The following is a 24,481-nucleotide window of genomic DNA, read 5'->3' as shown; positions in this document are numbered from 1 at the left end:
TCTCACTCTTTGCCCACCCTCATCCCAGTCAGTGCCCACACTCATCCCACTCATTGCCCTCACCCATTCCACTCAGTGCCCACCCTCATCCCAATCAGTGCCAAACTTTATCCCACTCAGTGCCCACACTCATCCCACTCAGTGCCCTCACCCATCCCACTCAGTGTCCACATCCATCCCACTCAGTGTCCACATCCATCCCACTCAGTGCCCAAAAGTGTTACTGAGGCATGTCAATGTTTCAGAGATACAAGGGCACCATTATAAGGTCAATGATAACAGCATTGGTAATACATAAATAAGTTCCCCCTTGCACAAACTAAAGGTCAGCTATAGATTGTACCAGGTGCTATCAAACATGGTACAACAATACAATAAATACAAAAAGGATCAAGCCCCCCCACCCCTGTTGGGTAGTAAATATACAGCCCAAATATTTAATACATAAACTTTGTCACCATCTACGATATTTCACTCCTGTAGTTCATATATATGGACTACAGGAGTGATATACTATACGTGTGTGTGTGTGTGTGTGTGTGTGTGTGTGTGTGTGTGTGTGTGTACATGTATACAATAATTGATAGATTACATTTGTTATTCCAAATACTTGCCCACAAGGTTGTAGCACTGACCTGGATCCATTTGCATAGTGAATAACCAGTGATCGTCCAAGAACGCTGTGTGTGCCAGACAGGGGCAGGTTGGTGTCTGTGTATTGCTCCGTCACGTTGTCTTGATTTGCTAAAGAGCCGTGTCGGCCACTGAGATCGCCCACCTCATACTCATCATCTGTCCCGTTCCCAGCTGCCGGAGATGAGGACATATTTATGCTGAAAGGGTTGAAGTGACCTTTGATTGTATCATTTGAGCATGGGTCATGCGATCCGCCGCTTACTGGGAGCAGATGGATGTGGTAGCCTCCTGCAAGGCCTCTCAGCCCTTGGAAATTGATATCCACCAGTGTTGGTTCAGTGCATGAGGCTTGTGAAGCTTTAAGTTGTCCTTGGGCGCTACCAGAGCCGAACCAGGCACCTGTCCGGCCTTCGCTGATACGCTGGGCTAGAATGTTGGCACAGGCCACACGTATGGATGCACCCTCTGGTCCATGGATGACCACAGGTAGTCCTATGATGGAATTTAGCCCTGTGAGGGAAGTTGTTGTGTCAGTAAATACATATCGTGCTGGAGTTGGGGCAGAAAGGGATATCGGAGTGTGTTTCCCGGCGTAGTCTCCAGCCTCACACCGCAGTGGATTCCATGGCTGGCATTCCTGACTGTAGTTTCCACCAGTGGATACATTGTATGGGTTGAAGTGCCCCCCAGCATTGGTACAGTTGGCAGTCTCTGTCCGCAGTGGAAATGTGTGGATGTGCCAATTGTGGCCTCTGCTGATGGAGTCTGAGACATGGGAGAGCTCTATATATATGGAGAGGTCACTGTAGGGATTGCTTGGAGCTTGCTGGAACATGACCTTACCTATCACACCTTTATGGAACAATGCTTGAGCTCTGACAACTTCTCCTTCCAGCCGTATGGTGCTGCATACCCACTCATCACCACTTACCTTAGCTATAGCTACAGAGCGACCTATGACACTGTTCTTCCCATAAAGTGGCAGATTAAAGTCAACTAACGCTGCCTTATAGTTCTCATGACCCTTAAGCGAGCCGTGACGATTACTCAAGTTTCCAATTTGCCAAAAACTATGGCCAATCCCCTCTGTCATATTGTAACGGTTATCTTCCAAAGGATCCCAAAGCTGCCCAATACCTGCTGGGCTACATAGGTCCTGACCTGGCTCTTGACGGCCAAGAACAGGTAGAGAGTGAATGGTGTATTGGCCAGCAAGGCCCCTGAGACCCCTTAGGTCTATGGTGATCTGAGTGGGGTGAAAGGGGGTCTCTTGTCTGAATGTAAAAGATCCACTAACACCTGCCATGCTGAACAGGGCAGATGCCTCTTTTGGCTCTATTGCCCTCACTTCTGCGCATAACCATCTCTCTTGGTACCGCAAGAGAAGAAATTCCATAACAGTAACATTTGTCAGTTCTATGCGGTTCTTTGCAAACTTTTGGTTGCTACCAACTTCAGCGCTGCCCAAACTGTAGGCATTAGTCATTTGGCACGAGTCTGAGAAGAACAGTGAGGCATTAGACATTGACATCCCTTCCAGAACTGCAAGCTCCACCACAGCTGTGATGGAGTCCAGAGACGACGACGTCAGGAAATAAACTTGGCCAATGATGAAGGAATGGAAAATAGCTTTCCAAGAGGTCTGAGAGCCATTTCGGCCTACGAGATTCACACATATCTGCTGGCCACAGGTCTCCAAAGCCAGTGAGCGCCCATCATACCTAACGTTCCTATCAATTGCCACTTGTCCATCTTCTTTCATTGTGACGTTGTAACATGACGGTCCAATGGCCCCTACGTCACAGGGATTCCGCGAGGCTCCGTATATCACCGGAAACTCATGTATGGAAATATTGACCATACCGCATGCTCCGGTCAGATTGGCGCTGAGAATTCCTGTGGTGGTATCGATTGAGAGTGAACCAGTTATGCCAGCCATCTGTATTGGGACATCAAAGTCTCCACGGCTCCCGGCACCTGCGCAGATATAAAATAACAATTGAACAAGTGATTAGAAAACTCCAAGAGTATACAATGTATCCAGCAACATCACATTATAGTAATCATTGACAGGAGGTTTGTATAGTAACCGGAGTAAGAACTTAAGAACTCATTATACAATAAAGGGCTGAGGTGACAGCAAGAGAGATCCAGTAACTTCCAGTCATTTTATAATCTGCCGCTGTGCGAATTTGCACAACAGCGACCAGGTCTGAATCGGATCCTTAGATTTGGGAGGAGGGGTTCTAGGTCAAGTCTAAAACCACTCACTGCATGCGTATAGGCGTTTATCAATGCATGAAGACAATCACAAGGGACAGTTCTTGTGGAGAGGACTTCCGGGTCTGGAGTCTCATCTGCACACGCACCGATTAACACACATACCGCGGGGTAGATTCCGAGTCTTGGTGCATATGCGGTACGCGGCCAAACCTCCGAAAATGTTATTTTGGAGCTTCCTGGATCTCACCCAAGATGTGATCCTTTGATTCAACCATTTCCATCCAACAAATCCGACTGGAGGTGCGTAGACACTCTCGCCATATCCAAAGAACTGGTGGAAATTCAAAAAAATTGCCCAAAGATTGGGTCATTGGGCTGTCCACACTTAAGTCGACAGTCATTAGGTCGACCACTATTGGTCAACAGGGTTGCTACGTTGACATGGTCTATAGGTCGACATGTGATAGGTCGACATGACAAAAGGTCAACATGAGGTTTTTTTTTTTTTTGGTGTCATTTTCTTCGTAGAGTGACCGGGAACCCCAATTAGTGACCGTGTCCCCTCGCATGTCTCACTTCACTCGCCATGCTTCGGGCAAGGTGCCTCGCTCCACTTCAGCTGCTCTCGGCACAGGTTACCGTTGCCAATTGTAGTTCATGTGGATCGAAAAGTATGAAAAAGTAGAAAAAAATAAAAAAAATTGTGAAAAACTCATGTCGGCCTTTTGTCCTGTTGACCTAGCACATGTCAACCCTATTGACCTACTGCATGTTGACCTACTGACCGTATCCCAATGATAGCTGTGTACCCAGATATAAAGGTCCAAGCATGGATAACGTTAGACAATGGGGGGTAATTCAGACCTATTCGCATGCTAGGTTTTTTCGCTGCGGTGCCATCAGGTCAGAACTGCGCATGTGTAGGTACCACAATGTGCATGCGCGTCGTACGGGTACAAAGCGGATCGTTTCTATGCAATGGATTTAACGAAGAATCCATTCGCACATCCGATCGCAAGGAGATTGACTGGAAGAGGGCGTTTGTGGGTGGACACTGACCATTTTCTGGGAGCGTTTTCAGGTCGGGTGTCTGACATCAATTCCCGGCCAGGCTGAAGTGATCGCAATGGCTGAGTAAGTTCTGGTCTACTTAGAGACTGTACAAGATCTGTTTGTACCGCTCGGCTGCACATGCGATCGCACACTTGCAAAGCGAAAATACACTCCCCTGTGGGCGGCGACTATCTGCTCGCAGCGCTGCAAAAAGTAGCTAGCGAGCGATCAGGTCTGAATTAGGCCCAATATCCAGTTGGACCCTGCCTAATATTATCCATGTTTGGACTGAGCTAAGGCCCTAATGTAGACCTGATCGCAGCAGCAAAACTATGGGCAAAACCATGTGCAGTGCAGGTGGGGCAGATGTAACATGTGCAGAGAGAGTTAGATTTGGGTGTGGTGTGTTAAATCTGAAATCTAAATTGCAGTGTAAAAATAACGCAGCCAGTATTTACCCTGCACAGAAACAAAATAACCCACCCAAATCTAACTCTCTCTGCACATGTTACATCTGCCCCCCCCCCCTGCAGTGCACATGGTTTTGCCCATTAGAGAACAATTCTGCTGCTGCGATCAGGTCTGAATTAGGCTCTAAGTACCAATATTTGGAAAGGTAACCAGAAAAACCCCACACGGATATAATCCCACAGGGAAATTGCGGTGACAGTGGGGTTTTCCCGTGTGGGGTTTGTCACAGAGACATCGGGAAGCGGGTAACGTGCCTGTGCCGGATTTAGCTAATTAAGCGAACAAACAGGTTTTCTCTGACATTTTTGGCTTCCTGACAGCGGAGATATTGTCTTACGCAATGAATCATCTGGAACTATTATTTCTGGGACGGAGCTGAAACATTTCTGTCCTGAAGAATTGAGTCTGATTAGTACGCTGGATGTTCTGGCAGTATGAAGGGGATGCAGTTATTATAATGGCTGTCGGGATATTGGCGTTCAGGAGACCGACGCCGGAATCCCGACAGCCAATAAAATGAAGCCGGCGGAATACCCACAAACGCTTGGTATTCCGTCGCGGTTGGTTAGCGAGTGAAGCGTGGCGAGCACAGTGAACCTGAATGGGGACTCGCTGCCTCGCCGCTGGGATTCTGACAGACAGGATGACACTGTCGGTATAGTGACAGCCACCCTGTCTACCGGTATAACATATGTATTCCGTACAAAGGCCCTCATTCCGAGTTGTTCGCTCGGTATTTTTCATCGCATCGCAGTGAAAATCCGCTTAGTACGCATGCGCAAAGTTCGCACTGCGACTGCGCCAAGTAACTTTACTATGAAGAAAGTATTTTTACTCACGGCTTTTTCTTCGCTCCGGCGATCGTAATGTGATTGACAGGAAATGGGTGTTACTGGGCGGAAACACGGCGTTTCAGGGGCGTGTGGCTGAAAACGCTACCGTTTCCGGAAAAAACGCAGGAGTGGCCGGAGAAACGGTGGGAGTGCCTGGGCGAACGCTGGGTGTGTTTGTGAAGTCAACCAGGAACGACAAGCACTGAACTGATCGCACAGGCAGAGTAAGTCTGGAGCTACTCTGAAACTTGCTAAGTAGTTAGTAATCGCAATATTGCGCATACATCGGTCGCAATTTTAAGAAGCTAAGATTCACTCCCAGTAGGCGGCGGCTTAGCGTGTGTAACTCTGCTAAATTCGCCTTGCGACCGATCAACTCGGAATGAGGGCCAAAGTATCTACTATAACCGGTCTATGTGTCTGGGGCGATATAAGGAAATATTAAATGTCAGTAAATTGTGTTTATCTGTCATCCTCAGGGCTAGTTGTGTGGTAGGGACAGGATTCACTTCTGTTTCTAAACATATTGTATGACTGGCAGCCACCAGCACTGGTTTTGCCTATTATATTGACCATGAATAATTTGAATTGGTCCTGGACCACCAACCCGAGGCACCCCTGCAAATACCCCGAGGCACCCCTGCAAGTGTTCTGAGGCACCCCTACAAATACCCCGAGGCACCCCTGCAAGTACCTCAAGGCACCCCTGCAAATACCCCGAAGCACCCCTGCAAGTGTCCTGAGGCACCCCTGCAAGTGTCCTGAGGCACCCCTGCAAGTACCCCGAGGCACCCCTGCAAGTATCCTAAAGCACCCCTGCAAGTATCCTGAGGCACCCCTGCAAGTATCCTGATGCACCCCTGCAAGTATCCTGAGGCACCCCTGCAAGTGTCCTGAGGCACCCCTGCAAGCAGTGTCGGACTGGGGCATGAAGGGCCCACCGGGGAAATGCAGTAATAGGGGCCCATACTTAGAGGCTTGCAGTATAATGTAACATATGGATAATGTGTAATTCAAGTGTCTGACTTCTTCTTGCAGTTACTTGCTGATTTTTTTGCTTTTCTCCCATATCTGAGCGGCCCCTGAGCGTGGAATGTGCGGCCTGCGCCTGGTCCTCTGCCCTCCCTGACCCCACAACCTTCTGCTTGTTAATAAATGACCAGATTCTCTCAATAACTAATTATACTGCATTGGGGAAATGATTTCATGTCAGAATGTCTCTCTCCATTCACTGTCACCTGGATCCCGGGACTCACCTGTCAGCAGCAGTGCGGTGAGGGTCAGCAGGTGCATGTTGGGCAGGTGAGCGCCTTCCTAGTAGACCACGCTGGTCCCTGCTCTTCTCTGCGCCTGGTGCCTGCTCTCCACCTTCAGCCGGAGGATGTGTCAGTCTCTGCAGCTCTCACTGCCACTTCCTTACATGTTCCACATTATTATCTTATGGGCTGTGCCCTAATCCACCTCCCCATCACTACAGCCTGACCCAGCACCACTGCAGATGGGTGACCTCAATCCGCTCACTCTTCTAAAATAATAGCCTCAGGTCAAGCAGGTAATGGGAACTGGAGACAAGGAGCTAGCAATCTAATGGGATAATACACAGTGATTCATAGCAAGCAAAGGGTTAATGGAGCTAAATGCGTAAAATACTGTTATTTCATCTGCTCCCTTTGTGCCCCGGTTATTGTGTCAGAGCGGAGGAGGCGACACCTGCATTTGTCACACGCCATTCAGGAACTAATCCTCAGCACAGAGGTCTCAGCGCACTGCGCACATTTCCCAGGTTCCTGTAAGCAGAGGTGTATTGTGTTACCCTCTGGGGTGTCCCGGCTACTGGCTGCATTATTAGCTGTCACGTCTTATCCCCAATTATACCTCACACCCCTTGTTAGCAAACATGGATCTGTGTTGTTACACTTATCATGATGTATCAGCGACTGTCGCTGTTTTATAATGAGCCTCAGTCCAGAGGTGTTTCCCTAAAGTGCCCACCGTTCCAACCACAGGAGACGGGAGGTGAGGCCAGTGACCCAGGTGTGCCGCCGCAACACCGCTCGTGGGTGCTATGGGCCTGACGCAGAGCCTCACGCCTACCACACGCATTACCAAAATGCACGCAGTCAGCCATTACCGGAAATACTGTGTACTGTATGTGTCGGAGCCGCACAGCGCATGTGTTCTGATGGGTACTGCACAGCGCATGTGTCCTGATGGGTACCGCACAGTGCATGTGTTCTGATGGGTACTGCACAGCGCATGTGTTCTGATGGGTACCGCACAGTGCATGTGTTCTGATGGGTACTGCACAGCGCATGTGTCCTGATGGGTACTGCACAGCACATGTGTTCTGATGGGTACTGCACAGCACATGTGTCTTGACGGGTACTGCACAGCGCATGTGTTGTGATGGGTACCGCACAGCGCATATGTCCTGATGGGTACTGCACCGCACATGTGTTCTGATGGGTACTGCACAGCGCATGTGTTCTGATGGGTACTGCACAGCGCATGTGTCCTGATGGGTACCGCACAGTGCATGTGTTCTGATGGGTACCGCACAGTGCATGTGTTCTGATGGGTACCGCACAGCGCATGTGTCCTGATGGGTACCGCACAGCACATGTGTCCTGATGGGTACCGCACAGCACATGTGTCCTGATGGGTACTGCACAGTGCATGTGTTCTGATGGGTACCGCACAGCGCATGTGTTCTGATGGGTACCGCACAGCACATGTGTCCTGATGGGTACCGCACAGCACATGTGTCCTGATGGGTACTGCACAGTGCATGTGTTCTGATGGGTACCGCACAGCGCATGTGTTCTGATGGGTACTGCACCGCACATGTGTTCTGATGGGTACTGCACAGTGCATGTGTTCTGATGGGTACTGCACAGCGCATGTGTCCTGATGGGTACCGCACAGTGCATGTGTTCTGATGGGTACCGCACAGCGCATGTGTTCTGATGGGTACCGCACAGTGCATGTGTTCTGATGGGTACCGCACAGTGCATGTGTTCTGATGGGTACCGCACAGCGCATGTGTCCTGATGGGTACCGCACAGCACATGTGTCCTGATGGGTACCGCACAGCACATGTGTCCTGATGGGTACTGCACAGTGCATGTGTTCTGATGGGTACCGCACAGAGAATGTGTTCTGATGGGTACCGCACAGTGCATGTGTTCTGATGGGTACCGCACAGTGCATGTGTTCTGATGGGTACTGCACAGTGAATGTGTTCTGATGGGTACCGCACAGTGCATGTGTTCTGATGGGTACTGCACAGTGCATGTGTTCTGATGGGTACTGCACAGCGCATGTGTCCTGATGGGTACCGCACAGTGCATGTGTTCTGATGGGTACCGCACAGTGCATGTGTTCTGATGGGTACCGCACAGCGCATGTGTCCTGATGGGTACCGCACAGCACATGTGTCCTGATGGGTACCGCACAACACATGTGTCCTGATGGGTACTGCACAGTGCATGTGTTCTGATGGGTACCGCACAGCGCATGTGTTCTGATGGGTACCGCACAGCACATGTGTCCTGATGGGTACCGCACAGCACATGTGTCCTGATGGGTACTGCACAGTGCATGTGTTCTGATGGGTACCGCACAGCGCATGTGTTCTGATGGGTACTGCACCGCACATGTGTTCTGATGGGTACTGCACAGCGCATGTGTTCTGATGGGTACTGCACAGCGCATGTGTCCTGATGGGTACCGCACAGTGCATGTGTTCTGATGGGTACCGCACAGCGCATGTGTTCTGATGGGTACCGCACAGTGCATGTGTTCTGATGGGTACCGCACAGTGCATGTGTTCTGATGGGTACCGCACAGCGCATGTGTCCTGATGGGTACCGCACAGCACATGTGTCCTGATGGGTACCGCACAGCGCATGTGTTCTGATGGGTACTGCACAGCGCATGTGTCCTGATGGGTACCGCACAGTGCATGTGTTCTGATGGGTACCGCACAGCGCATGTGTTCTGATGGGTACCGCACAGTGCATGTGTTCTGATGGGTACCGCACAGCACATGTGTTCTGATGGGTACTGCACAGCACATGTGTTCTGATGGGTACTGCACAGTGCATGTGTTCTGATGGGTACCGCACAGCACATGTGTTCTGATGGGTACCGCACAGCGCATGTGTTCTGATGGGTACCGCACAGCGCATGTGTTCTGATGGGTACCGCACAGCGCATGTGTCCTGATGGGTACCGCACAGAGAATGTGGACGCAGGGAGTGTGTATGTCAGCATGGGTTACTGGGGTGGGAACGCCCACATCTACCTGGCCTACAAGTGGGGTGGCCAGGTAGATGTGGGTGAGTCTTGGGCGTGCCGCTGACAGTTGCTGCGTCACTTACACAGGATGCCATGTTCAGATGAAGAAATCGCGCCTGCCATGGGGCTGATGCAAGTTATGATAGTGCAGCGATGTAGCATCCGATGGTGCATCCGATGGTACGGTGATGTTGGTGCAGCAGTGGTGCATTCGATGGTGCACCGAGATGAATTTGCACTGCCCCAAGTGGGCGCCTCACTATGATCACCATCAGATGCGGCATTAGCATAAAGACGCAGACGCGGATGTGGTAAAAGATGAAGCTGCTTCTAGGCCCGGCTCAGTACAGTACATGTTATACCGGGCTGGCGTGTGGTCTGCCTGTATGTACCATCATTCCTGGCAGGACGGTATATATAGCTGGTCTGTATATACCGCAGGCTCTGGGCGATTGTGACACAGAGCAGGTTACAGCGAGATGAAAGGGCCTCATTGTGCGCTATATATATAACTCTCACTTCTCTGTGTGATGTAATTATAGGTACAACACAAGTAATGTAATACAGGGCTGTGGTCTGTCAGATACAGGATACGCTGGGGAATAAGGGACATTTATCCATATGTAACATTACACGTGGCTGTATTCAGAGGTAGCGTTGTGTCAGCCTAAGTAATGGCACCAGTGGCTGGCGGACGCCCCACACACCAAGTGACACAGGGCCAGAATCACAGGTGACAGCAGTAGTAACTATTGGCGGTCTCCTGTCTGCAAATGCTGCCACAAAGTCCTTCCCTTGTGTACATCTGTGCATATAATAGTGCAAGGGCCGATGCACCCAGCCCTCTGTGCATGCAGAAATGCAGATTGGTGCATCTCTAGCTGCACCATCACCTATGGCCTCCGATGTGTGATGTTGTGCGTCTGTGCACACAACCACTGACACACACAACACGGAGCATCTCCCTGCTTGGGTGGTGACTGGATGGTGTCCCACGCACGGACACTCATCATGTTTCTACTGTACGCAGCCGGGAAAGTGACGGCCGGCCCTAGAAGCTTCCTTCCCATAACTGAACAGATACGGGTTCCTCAACTCAGTGAGGAAATCATAATAATGATGACGCTGATAGACGTGTACCAGCACTGGGGAGAGAACACACAGGTAAGAAATGGGAAAACCAGATAAAACAAATTTGAGAGTGAAATAAAGAGAGAGAAAAAAAAATCAGATATATAAACTACAGAATGCTTAGTTTCTGGTGATCCGCGGCTTACAGATGTGCCCGGTTATGGGGAGCCGGCGGCGGCTGCGGGAGGCTGGGATACATTGCCTCCTGCAGCGCAAACACAGAGGTGCACATCTGTAGAAGACGCCTTGCCCTCTGTAGGCGAGCAATAAGACTGATGTATAAGAACCACAGTAAGATCATGGGGGTCATTCCGAGTTGTTCGCTCGCAAGTGAATTTAGCAGAGTTGCTCACGCTTAGCCGCCGCCTACTGGGAGTGAATCTTAGCATCTTAAAATTGCGAACGATGTATTCGCAATATTGCGATTACACACCTCGTAGCAGTTTCTGAGTAGCTTCAGACTTACTCTGCATCTGCGATCATTTCACTGCTTGTCGTTCCTGGTTTGACGTCACAAACACACCCAGCGTTCGCCCAGACACTCCCCCGTTTCTCCAGCCACTCCTGCGTTTTTTCCGAAAACGGTAGCGTTTTTTCCCACACGCCCATAAAACGGCCTGTTTCCGCCCAGTAACACCCATTTCCTGTCAATCACATTACGATCGCCAGAACGATGAAAATGCTGTGAGTAAAATTCCTAAGTGCATAGCAAATTTACTTGGCGCAGTCGCAGTGCGGACATTGCGCATGCGCATTTAGCGGAAAATCGCTGCGGTGCGAAGATTTTTACCGAGCGAACAACTCGGAATGACCCCCCATATACAGATGTGTCCTCCTACACCTAGCCTCAGGGGGTAATTCTGAGTTGATCGCAGCAGGAATTTTGTTAGCAGTTGGGCAAAACCATGTGCACTGCATGGGGGGGAGGGGGGGGGCAGATATAACATGTGCAGAGAGAGTTAGATTTGGGTGGGTAATTTGTTTCTGTGCAGGGTAAATACTGGTTGCTTTATTTTTACACTGCAATTTAGATTTCAGATTGAATACACCACACCCAAATCTAACTCTCTCTGCACATGTTACATCTGTCTCCCCCTGCAGTGAATCATGTCAGGGTACGTTGTCATACATATACACACATTAACAAAAAAACACAACTCCGTCGGAATATTAATTAATTAAATAAATAATAAACATGATAAATGATGAGTGAGCCGTAATCCCAGTCTGGTTGGGGGGTGGATGTTTTTGTTTCCCGCTTCCGGTGCTGTGGGGTAAACGCTACTAGATGCCCGAGCATTGATAGAAGGGGTTCTGAACAAATAACCAGAGCTGTGATTATTGTTGCAGCAATGTGGTTCGAAACGTTTCGACGCCGGAGCTAATACTCGCAGCTTTGCAAGATACCTAAATTATAATGAGACCGGTCTTTTAGGGACTGTGGAACAAAGCGAGAAGAGAGGGGACTGCGCACAGTGGTGTCGAGAGAGGGGGGAGAGGATACAAATTACCCGGGCACAGGTCTGATGGAGGGGCCCAGTGAGGGTCCAGTAGGGACCCAGGCCCCTCCCCCTTACCTGGCTGCAGCTCTTCTCCTCAGCCCAGCGCACTCTGCTGTGTACTGGGCTGCAGTGTGGCCATGGAGGTACTTAAAATACTATTTATTGCAGTATTTTTTTCTAAGGGTACAAGACCACACCTCCTGTGATTAGGCCACGCCCCTTGAAAAGTACCATGGCCCAGCCCGGCTCTCGACTTCCCTGACTGCGCAAATACAATCTATGAAAGAATCCCTATACTGAACACAAGTATATAACATTGATGACATAGCTCTCATCGCAGACATTTTTTATAAGGGTATAAGTGCCTGGATCGTATACAGAGCCGGCGGAACCCGCTCAGCAAAGGGATGCAGTGCAGGTAGGCGCCAGGCAGGAGAGGCGCTCTCCCTGCTCTGCATCCCTTCACTGTGCGCTGTCACTATCACTATCACTGTACAAGCAGCGGCAGCCGGCAGCCTTTATCGCGGATCTTCTGGTCCCCCCCACTCCAGCCACGCCGCTGATGTCACCTCCTCCTGTCCTGTGTCAGCGCAGTGATGCTAGCACGGGGAGGTGTGGGGGCGGGACTGACCAACAAAGGACGGCTTCCGGAGCAGAGAGCTGCAGTTACTGCTGACTGCAGTACTGCCAGGAGCCACTAGATGCCCCCATCTCTGTGGAGCCATCTCATCACCTGGCAGGACTCGGGAACAAAAGAGAGACTGCCCGGGTCCAGTACAGAGGAACTAAGAGAGTTTTCTTTTTATGTGTGATTGTCTATCTATCTATCTATCTATCTATCTATCTATCTATCTATCTATCTATCTATCTATCTATCTCTCTGTCTATCTATGGGGTATATTTACTAAGCTCCCGATTTTGACCGAGATGCCGTTTTTTCATCAAAGTGTCATCTCGGTAATTTACTAAGCAATAATCACGGCAGTGATGAGGGCATTCGTAATTTTTTGGAAGTCCAACAAAAAAATTACGAATGAATACACCATCGGTCAAAACGCGGCTGTTTAACTATGAATCTCGGTCATTTACTAAGAAGTGCAAAGCAAAAAAAAACCAAACACTGCCGTGAAAAATTACAACTCGTAAAAAAGTACTTAAAAAAAACAGACCTGCTTTTTTTTACCGTGATTGTATAGGCATGCAGGGATCCATGAGATCCGTGCATGTATATCAGTGGGAAGGGGTGGGAAAGTGATTATTTTCTCAAAAAAAATTGCGTGGGGTCCCCCCTCCTAAGCATAACCAGCATCGGGCTCTTTGAGCCGATCCTGGTTGCAGAAATATGGGGAAAAAAATGACAGGGGTTCCCCCATATTTAAGCAACCAGCATCGGGCTCTGCGCCTGGTCCTGGTTCCAAAAATACGAGGGACAAAAAGAGTAGGGGTCCCCCGTATTTTTAAAACCAGCACCGGGCTCCACTAGCTGGACAGATAATGCCACAGCCGGGGGTCACTTTTATATAGTGCCCTGCGGCCGTGGCATCAAAAATCCAACTAGTCACCCCTGGCCGGGGTACCCTGGGGGAGTGGGGACCCCTTCAATCAAGGGGTCCCCCCCCCCAGCCACCCAAGGGCCAGGGGTGAAGCCCGAGGCTGTCCCCCCCCATCCAATGGGCTGCGGATGGGGAGGCTGATAGCCTTTGTTGTAAATGAAAAGATATTGTTTTTAGTAGCAGTACTACAAGTCCCAGCAAGCCTCCCCCGCATGCTGGTACTTGGAGAACCACAAGTACCAGCATGCGGCGGAAAAACGGGCCCGCTGGTACCTGTAGTACTATTACTAAAAAAATACCCAAATAAACACAAGACACACACACCGTGAAAGTAAAGATTTATTACATACATGCACACAAACATACATACATACTTACCTTATGTTCACACGAGGGTCTGTCCTCTTCTCCAGTAGAATCCAAGGGGTACCTGTTGAATAAATTCTACTCACCAGATCCCGGGTCCCAGGGTCCTCGGGGCAACCATTTGTAATCCAGGTACTTGCATAAAATAACAAAACGGAAAGCCGAGCCACGAACTGAAAGGGGCCCCATGTTTTCACATGGGACTCCTTTCCCCGAATGCCAGAAACCCACTCTGACTGATGTCTAAGTGGGTTTCTTCAGCCAATCAGGGAGCGCTACTGTGACAGGACGATACCGTACGGAAGCACTCGCCGCTTGCCGCGTCCCGTTGACTGCGCACAGAATGGAAGGTCAAGCCGCACGAGGCCTGACCACATAGGGGATTCCCGCTTACCGTCAGTAACCGCCTGTTACTGACTCCACCCACTGCGCTGTGGGCGGGTTCTCGCTGCCACCACCAAACTCCTAACCTGCCGTGGCGTTTGGAACCACGGTTCTGCTCTGTATGTGCCGACGCACTGCTTTACCACACCTGTGTGGTGTCGACGAATCCCCACTAGCCACTTGCTAGGCCTCTACCGGTAGCTGGCGGAAGGCGGAGCTTGGAGACGTCAGGTGCTTCCCTGGACAGCCGGAGAACGGGGCTAGGTTTGGCCTAACCCTATTGGTCACAAGATGAAGCAGTCTTCTTGAGGCAAAGGTGTTTTATTGCTCAAAAACCTTTAAAAAGGCTCCTCCCTATTGCTAGGGGCAAACAGCATACAAATAAGATGTTTCAGCAGAAGAAGATGTTACAATACACACTCCTATGGGCCAACTGCCCTCCTTTTATCCCTCTCCAAGACCCTCTACCACAGGGGGTAAGCCCGCCCTGTGGTGTACAACCAATCAATGTTTACCCATGAGCTGTGCATGCTCTGGACTCATGCAAACACAACATTGTTCCCAATGGACAGTGGGGAGTGGCCGGTCTCCTTTGTCTCTCCCATCTGGGAGAGCAGGCTACTCCCACGGTGCCGTTCAGTCTGGCTGGGGGGAAGTTTTTCCCTCCTAAACTGACTTCCAGAAACCTGCCCGGGACCCCTCTCACTGCCTGCAGCCTGGATTTGGGCTCCAGAGCTGGGCAGCCTGGCCCCCCGGTCCAGGTTTCCTGGCCACTACGGCTGATCTCCATGGAGCTCCAAGAAACCCCTCAGCTTGTTCTATAGCTGAGCTGCTTCTCTTTCTCCCTGTCCCTATTGGAACTGTGAGGCTGGATGGGAATGCATTCCGTTTTTAGGGAAAAGGTCTGGGAGAATCCATCAGCCTGCACAGCTATGGATTCCCCCCTCCTGGGACACACAATCAAGTAAGTGCATTTTATCTTTAAATACATTACATTTTTAAATCACACTGTACATTTCCCTTTGTTAAATATACACTGAGCCTGTGCCCTGCACAGGCTCTACATACTCAGGCACTGCAGTGCCTTCCCTAGCCCTGCAGCCTGGCTGCGAGGGCTCTCTGTGTGCTGGAGGTATGGGGCTGGCTTCCCCCATCCTCCAGCCTGCTTTTCTGCCTCTGGGGTTCCAGGGAGCTGGCTCTCCCTGTCCCCCCAGGGTGGCACTACTTTTGTGGCCTCGCCGCACGCAGCGGCGCACCCCCCTGTACCTAAGCCCGGCGGCCCGGGACACTTGTCCCGGCCGCCGTGACTCTGGCTTTGTTCAGCGCTGAGGCGCCAGGAGCGTAGCTCCCGGACCCCAGCGCTTCATCATCTTGATTGGCCGCCTAATGTGCCCACGCCGCTAGGGAGCCGGCTTGCCCGGTCCCCCATGAGCGGCGCTGACTATTTTGTGCCTCGCTGCAGCGTCCGGCGGGGAGCCGGGCTGCAGCGCACCCCCCTCGCTGCCCGGCAGCCCGGGACGTCCGTCCCGGCTGCCGCGGCTGGTCGCCTCCAGTGTACTGAGGCGCCGGGAGCGGAGCTCCCGTCCCCAGCACTGGCAGACCCAGAGCGCGCTGCAGCGGGAGCTGAGCTCCCAGCCGCAGCGGCTCACCCTTCTCCCCCCCCCGGTGCACACACAGCTCAGTGTGCCGGGGGGCTGTGCTCACCGCTGCCGGGAGCGGAGCTCCCGGACTCCGGCGGTGCCCATCGGAAGGCTGCAGCGGGAGCTGATCTCCCGCATGCAGCAGTCCCCGTCTCCCCCGGCGCGCACACTCCAGTGCGCCTGGGGGTGCACCGACCGCCGCCGGGAGCGGAGCTCCCGGACTCCGGCGGCCAGCGGCTGTCTCCTCTCCCCCGGCGCGCACACTCTGCTGAGCGCGCCGGGGGCTGTCCTCCCTGCCGTGGTCTCCGGAGGGGTCCGGGACCACGGCACATTTAAAATACCAGTTTACACATTTTTTTACATGAATAAAACACGGCGCCTAGCGCCCATAATACAATTCAAATTTGGCGCCAAGAGCCCCTTTGTCCTGGCAAATGGCGCCGGGCACTAGGGATTAACCCCTTCAGTGCCAGGGCGGCCATTTGCCTCGTGGCTGGGGGCTCTCCGGCCACACTCCTCCCCCCCCATTCAAGCGGGTCAACCAGGGACCCATGTCCCAACGATTTGGGTCCTGGTCCCGCAGTCCGTTGGGGTGAAGGGGACGCTACCTGGGGGGTGTAGGCTCTGGCCTAGACAGTTCATCCATAGTGCAGTGGGCCTCTCGTCGTGGGTGCACAATGTTCAAATAGTCCACCTGAAGTCCAAGTTCAAGGCTCCACCACAAAAGTCTGTCCAATTTCCCCAAGGTAGGTTGCAGCCACCTAACAGGTAGGTGGTAAGTCACCACTGTGGGGGGCCGGTTACAAACAAGTGCCACCCACGGTGTCCCAACTGTGGCATACCCCACCTCCCACAATAGCAGTTTTCTGCTCAAACAGGCCACAGGGTGCTCCTGCCCATATGGCTCTTTCTGGCTCGGTACTGCTCCCAGTCCGTGCAGTGGCGCAATAGTTCGTAACACACAGTCCTGGTCAAGAATGTGCGCCATCAGCACTGGAGCGGGTACCCGAGCCTCCTTCAATGACTGGAATGCCAACTCGCAAGCGGGTGCAAAGTCCACTGACTTGGGAATGCCCTTCCTAGCCATCTCTGTCAAGGGGTTCACTACAGGACTAAAGTCAATGACAACATGTCCGTAGGGCCTTACAGGTTCTAAGGTCAGTACCGGTCTGGGTGATGTGGGTCGGGGACAGCCTCTGGTTGCCTCCACCCCCTCTGGGTTGGGCCTACCCCTGTCTCCTCCCACATGGTGCCCCAGGCACTGCACCTTCGTCATACCTATCTGGCAACTGTCTGCCCTAACTGTCAGACCTGCCCTCCAATCCTCCTCCGTCGACCTATGACTCGGGAAACCTACCCTGTCACCTAGGTCTACTCTTCCCTTCTCGTCCGCTACCTGTGCCACAGTGATGGCGGCCAGACCACCAGTCTCTGGATCCTGTGTGGCATCCACCACAGGGAGGCTGCGGGTCTTCCCCGATCTACTGTGCACAGGCAGGGGACCTGCTATGTCCACAGCAACTTGCTGCGAGGGTTCTCCTATGGGCAGAGGCCCAGAGACAACACAAACGCTGGAGTGCCCCGGCTGCCAACGCATGGCACCAGCCTTACATTTGGTCTGGGCGTCATCCGACATTCCAGACCAGGGTAAGCTCTGTGTCAGGCACTTCAGGGTACGGTCTGTCTCCGGGTTGCTGTCCAAAGGGGTTTCGCTGGCAACCGACACCGGTTGCGCAGGAACGTTCCCTGAGGGGACCAGTTGGACACATTCCCTATCTGGTCTATCCCCTCCCACTTTCCTGGCTACCCTGTACCTTAACCCTTCCCGCCCGGTCAAACTTCCTGCCCCAACCCTGTCAAGGCCGCTGCCAGAGTGGCGCCTCATGCCTTTCAGGGATGGGTCAGAGAGTTGAGCCTCCCTAAACTCCTGCCTGCGGCCCTCAATCTCTCCTAAATTGGGACACACTACAGGGGGATCTAGGTGGGGACTACTAGGGTCAGTCTGGTAGGGGTCAGTCATGGAAAAGTCAGTGTGGTTTCTCATACTCACCGCCGGAGTTGGCAAACCACTTGGGTCAGGAACATCATTGGGCACCCCCACAGGATCAAACGAGCTGGAACCGACATCCTCTGCGTTGCTAGGGGACGTGGGCATACCAGAGGCAAAAGGCATGCGGGGTCGATGTACTGATCTAGCCGCTGTGATCTTTTCCTCTGGGCTGGTTGATGCTGTGGTTGGCTGTGCTGGCAGTTGTCTAGCAGCTGTAGTCTTTTCCTCTGGGCTGGGCTGTGCTGGAGTAGCTGATGTCAACGGTGGGTTTGGAACTTGACTCCGGGGAATGGCGCCAACAAACGTAGTGACGATCCCACCACCCAGATCATTTCCTAGGACCACATCAGTTGGGAGACCATCCATGACGGCAACTTCTCGCAACTCGGGTCCAGCTCCCCAGTCCAGGTAGACTCTTGCCATGGGAACCGCTTTTTCTGTTCCTTCTGCCAGGGTGATCGTGGCAGTGCGACCCTGCAATACTGCAGCAGGATCTATAAGGTGGGGGCTCACCACAGTGATTGAGGCCCCAGAGTCTCTTAGGCCTTCTCCCTGCAGGGGTCCCACGTGGACTGGCTGCAGGTGCCTCCACATGTTGTGTAGGGGCTGTTTGGCCATGCAGGTGACTCTCTCCGCAGAGTGCACCTGTCTCTCGCCACACTCCATCGGACTGACTGGAGGGGGAACAGTCTCTGTAGGCTCATCTCCTCTCGTCAAACAAGCGATCCGGGCTCCAGCACTCGGATTTGGGGCACGAGTCTGGGGTGCTTGGGATGCAGGACAGTTCATCCTCAGATGTCCGATTTTCCCACAGCCGTAGCACTTCTTCTCCAGTCGTGGCACCGATGATCTCTGATCAGTGGCAGGGACGCTGCGGTGCGGTTGCTGGCCAAGAGCACCCGGGTTGGAAGATGCTTGTCTTTGGGGTTGATGAGCTGAAGAGGGTGGTCCCCTTGGTGGTACAGTCTGTTGGAGCTGGCTGCTGGCGGGGCGCTTCTGCCCCCGTGGCCGAATTGCCACATACTTGTCGGCTAATTGGGCAGCCATCTTTAAGCTGGGTGGCTCCCGATCTAGCACCCACTCCTTCACTTCTTGGGCGCACCGGCGGTAGAACTGCTCCCTGCAGATCAGGTCGATCAGTGCGTCCCATGTAGTGGCTTCCGAATCCTTCACCCACTTCACCACGTACTGCCGCAGCTGGGTGGCGAACTGCTCATGGGTGCTGCTAGGATTCTTGGGCAAGTCTCTGAACTTCTTCCTGTAAGACTCTGGAGTGATGAAGAATCGCTGGAGGAGGGCCTTCGCGACTTCGTCGTAGTTCCCACAGTCCTCCGTCGCCACTCCTCGATAGGCCTCCAAGGCCTCTCCATGCAGAGTGGGCACAAGGTGTCTCACCCACTCTGACTTGGGTAGATCATGTAATTTGCAAGTCCTTTCAAAAACTTGTAAATGTCCATCAATGTCCCCATCACTGTCTGCAAACTTGGCAAACTGAATACGTCCTGATCTGTGTACAACAGCTGACAACGGCTCCCGGGGTACCACGGCCTGTGGTGCCCGCTCCGCATGCCACATCCGAATGACAAGCATGCGTTCTTGCTCCGTTGCCCTTTCCCCCAATTCCGCTAGCCGATCTGCTAGGGTATCCGGGCCGCCCCCCCTGGGACGTTGGGATCCTGGCCCTGCTAGGGATTGCTGGGAAACATTGCTGCTGTGAGAGAGGGCGGGGCTTGTGGTTCTCACCGGTTCCTTACGAAGGTCCACTGTTGGGCCGTCCTCTGCAATGCTGACGCCGTCAGTGCTTTCCACCTCCGCCCGATGAGACTCCTCCACGCTCCTGAGCGCCGCCTTCATGACGCTTCTGGACGCGTTGGAAGGGATATCCACACCCTTCCCCTGGCATACGATCTCCAGATCCTCCTTGGACATTCCGCTGAATTCCGCCATCTTGTGCGTTCTCCTGCGCTGCAGTTACTCCTCTCCTGAGTAACTCGGCTTCTCCAATCGGGTGATGAAAAGCCGCCTGGGAATATCCCACCACTATGCCACCAATTTCTGTGACAGGACGATACCGTACGGAAGCACTCGCCGCTTGCCGCGTCCCGTTGACTGCGCACAGAATGGAAGGTCAAGCCGCACGAGGCCTGACCACATAGGGGATTCCCGCTTACCGTCAGTAACCGCCTGTTACTGACTCCACCCACTGCGCTGTGGGCGGGTTCTCGCTGCCACCACCAAACTCCTAACCTGCCGTGGCGTTTGGAACCACGGTTCTGCTCTGTATGTGCCGACGCACTGCTTTACCACACCTGTGTGGTGTCGACGAATCCCCACTAGCCACTTGCTAGGCCTCTACCGGTAGCTGGCGGAAGGCGGAGCTTGGAGACGTCAGGTGCTTCCCTGGACAGCCGGAGAACGGGGCTAGGTTTGGCCTAACCCTATTGGTCACAAGATGAAGCAGTCTTCTTGAGGCAAAGGTGTTTTATTGCTCAAAAACCTTTAAAAAGGCTCCTCCCTATTGCTAGGGGCAAACAGCATACAAATAAGATGTTTCAGCAGAAGAAGATGTTACAATACACACTCCTATGGGCCAACTGCCCTCCTTTTATCCCTCTCCAAGACCCTCTACCACAGGGGGTAAGCCCGCCCTGTGGTGTACAACCAATCAATGTTTACCCATGAGCTGTGCATGCTCTGGACTCATGCACACACAACATTGTTCCCAATGGACAGTGGGGAGTGGCCGGTCTCCTTTGTCTCTCCCATCTGGGAGAGCAGGCTACTCCCACGGTGCCGTTCAGTCTGGCTGGGGGGAAGTTTTTCCCTCCTAAACTGACTTCCAGAAACCTGCCCGGGACCCCTCTCACTGCCTGCAGCCTGGATTTGGGCTCCAGAGCTGGGCAGCCTGGCCCCCCGGTCCAGGTTTCCTGGCCACTACGGCTGATCTCCATGGAGCTCCAAGAAACCCCTCAGCTTGTTCTATAGCTGAGCTGCTTCTCTTTCTCCCTGTCCCTATTGGAACTGTGAGGCTGGATGGGAATGCATTCCGTTTTTAGGGAAAAGGTCTGGGAGAATCCATCAGCCTGCACAGCTATGGATTCCCCCCTCCTGGGACACACAATCAAGTAAGTGCATTTTATCTTTAAATACATTACATTTTTAAATCACACTGTACATTTCCCTGTAACTATACACTGAGCCTGTGCCCTGCACAGACTCTACATACTCAGGCACTGCAGTGCCTTCCCTAGCCCTGCAGCCTGGCTGCGAGGGCTCTCTGTGTGCTGGAGGTATGGGGCTGGCTTCCCCCATCCTCCAGCCTGCTTTTCTGCCTCTGGGGTTCCAGGGAGCTGGCTCTCCCTGTCCCCCCAGGGTGGCACTACTTTTGTGGCCTCGCCGCACGCAGCGGCGCACCCCCCTGTACCTAAGCCCGGCGGCCCGGGACACTTGTCCCGGCCGCCGTGACTCTGGCTTTGTTCAGCGCTGAGGCGCCAGGAGCGTAGCTCCCGGACCCCAGCGCTTCATCATCTTGATTGGCCGCCTAATGTGCCCACGCCGCTAGGGAGCCGGCTTGCCCGGTCCCCCATGAGCGGCGCTGACTATTTTGTGCCTCGCTGCAGCGTCCGGCGGGGAGCCGGGCTGCAGCGCACCCCCCTCGCTGCCCGGCAGCCCGGGACGTCCGTCCCGGCTGCCGCGGCTGGTCGCCTCCAGTGTACTGAGGCGCCGGGAGCGGAGCTCCCGTCCCCAGCACTGGCAGACCCAGAGCGCGCTGCAGCGGGAGCTGAGCTCCCAGCCGCAGCGGCTCACCCTTCTCCCCCCCCCGGCGCACACACAGCTCAGTGTGCCGGGGGGCTGTGCTCACCGCTGCCGGGAGCGGAGCTCCCGGACTCCGGCGGTGCCCATCGGAAGGCTGCAGCGGGAGCTGATCTCCCGCATGCAGCAGTCCCCGTCTCCCCCGGCGCGCACACTCCAGTGCGCCTGGGGGTGCACCGACCGCCGCCGGGAGCGGAGCTCCCGGACTCCGGCGGCCAGCGGCTGTCTCCTCTCCCCCGGCGCGCACACTCTGCTGAGCGCGCCGGGGGCTGTCCTCCCTGCCGTGGTCTCCGGAGGGGTCCGGGACCACGGCACATTTAAAATACCAGTTTACACATTTTTTTACATGAATAAAACACGGCGCCTAGCGCCCATAATACAATTCAAATTTGGCGCCAAGAGCCCCTTTGTCCTGGCAAATGGCGCCGGGCACTAGGGATTAACCCCTTCAGTGCCAGGGCGGCCATTTGCCTCGTGGCTGGGGGCTCTCCGGCCACAGCTACGTTGTAGCACCCTCCTGATCGGCTGTGTGCTCCTGTACTGTATGACAGGCGGCACACGGCAGTGTTACAATGTAGCGCCTATGCGCTCCATTGTAACCAATGGTGGGAACTTTCTGCCCTGCGGTTGACCTAAAGTGACGTCACCGCTGAGCAGAAAGTTCCCAGCATTGGTTACAATGGAGCGCATAGGCGCTACATTGTAACACTGCCGTGTGCCGCCTGTCAGACAGTACAGGAGCACACAGCCGATCAGGAGGGTGCTACAACGTGGCGATCCCTGATTGGCTGAAGAAACCCACTTAGACATCAGTCAGAGTGGGTTTCTGGCATTCGGGGAAAGGAGTCCCATGTGAAAACATGGGGCCCCTTTCAGTTCGTGGCTCGGCTCTCCGTTTTGTTATTTTATTCAGGTACCTGGATTACAAATGGTTGCCCCGAGGACCCTGGGACCCGGGATCTCGTGAGTAGAATTTATTCAACAGGTACCCCTTGGATTCTACTGGAGAAGAGGACAGACCCTCGTGTGAACATAAGGTAAGTATGTATGTATGTTTGTGTGGATGTATGTAATAAATCTTTACTTTCACGGTGTGTGTGTCTTGTGTTTATTTGGGTATTTTTTTAGTAATAGTACTACAGGTACCAGCGGGCCCGTTTTTCCGCCGCATGCTGGTACTTGTGGTTCTCCAAGTACCAGCATGCGGGGGAGGCTTGCTGGGACTTGTAGTACTGCTACTAAAAACAATATCTTTTCATTTACAACAAAGGCTATCAGCCCCCCCATCCGCAGCCCATTGGATGGGGGGGGGACAGCCTCGGGCTTCACCCCTGGCCCTTGGGTGGCTGGGGGGGGGGACCCCTTGATTGAAGGGGTCCCCACTCCCCCAGGGTACCCCGGCCAGGGGTGACTAGTTGGATTTTTGATGCCACGGCCGCAGGGCACTATATAAAAGTGACCCCCGGCTGTGGCATTATCTGTCCAGCTAGTGGAGCCCGGTGCTGGTTTTAAAAATACGGGGGACCCCTACTCTTTTTGTCCCCCGTATTTTTGGAACCAGGACCAGGCGCAGAGCCCGATGCTGGTTGCTTAAATATGGGGGAACCCCTGTCATTTTTTTCCCCATATTTCTGCAACCAGGATCGGCTCAAAGAGCCCGAGGCTGGTTATGCTTAGGAGGGGGGACCCCACGCAATTTTTTTATTTATTTTACACTGTTTAATTTAAAAAAAAAAAAAAAAAAATGAACCCCAGCACGGATCACACAGATCCGGCCGAGATTCATTTTTAAAAAGTCGGCAGTGTTTTGCTAATCACTGCCGTAAAAATAGAAAAAAAAAAACGAATGACATCGACATCGGAACAAAAGAAAAACCCGAATACGACAGCTTAGTAAATTAGGCGTAATAAATTCAAAAAGTTGCAGGTTTACACTTTCGATGTCATTCGTGATTGAACTTTGACCTCAAACGGGAAAACACGAATCTTAGTAAATTTACCCCTATGTGTCTGTCTATTATCTATCTATCTATCTATCTATCTATCTATCTATCTATCTATCTATCTATCTATCTATCTATCTATCTATCTATCTATCTATCTATCTCTTTCTATCTATCAGTCTATGGGGTATATTTACTAAGGTCCCGATTTTGACCGATTTGGTGTTTTTTCTTCAAAGTGTCATCTTGGGAATTTACTAAACCAAAATTTCGGCAGTGATGAGGGCATTCATATTTTCTCTAACGTCCTAGTGGATGCTGGGGACTCCGTAAGGACCATGGGCAATAGACGGGCTCCGCAGGAGACAGGGCACTCTAAGAAAGAATTAGGTCTACTGGTGTGCACTGGCTCCTCCCTCTATGCCCCTCCTCCAGACCTCAGTTTGAATCTGTGCCCGGACGAGCTGGGTGCTGTTCAGTGAGCTCTCCTGAGCTTGCTAATAAGAAAGTATTTTATTAGGATTTTTTTATTTTCAGAGAGATCTGCTGGCAACAGACTCTCTGCTACGTGGGACTGAGGGGAG

The 24,481-nt window shown here is 52.7% G+C and overlaps 1 protein-coding gene across 1 annotated transcript in view; it reads right to left on the bottom strand.

The window, feature by feature from the left end:
• LOC135020952 (uncharacterized) overlaps nt 1–6,616 on the bottom strand; it is a 225,421-nt gene extending 218,805 nt beyond the window's left edge. The window contains exons 1-2 of the mRNA XM_063953218.1: nt 6,473–6,616; nt 636–2,613 (exon numbers count right to left, since the gene is read on the bottom strand). Of these exons, the coding sequence (XP_063809288.1) occupies nt 636–2,613; nt 6,473–6,509 (2,015 nt within the window). The 5' untranslated portion in view covers nt 6,510–6,616. The remainder of the gene's footprint in view (nt 1–635; nt 2,614–6,472) is intronic.
• Nucleotides 6,617–24,481: the final 17,865 nt, after the last annotated feature.

Source organism: Pseudophryne corroboree, unplaced genomic scaffold (assembly GCF_028390025.1).
Source record: "Pseudophryne corroboree isolate aPseCor3 unplaced genomic scaffold, aPseCor3.hap2 scaffold_361, whole genome shotgun sequence".
NCBI classification, from domain to species: Eukaryota; Metazoa; Chordata; class Amphibia; order Anura; family Myobatrachidae; genus Pseudophryne; species Pseudophryne corroboree.
This window is presented reverse-complemented; position numbering and strand designations above follow the sequence as displayed.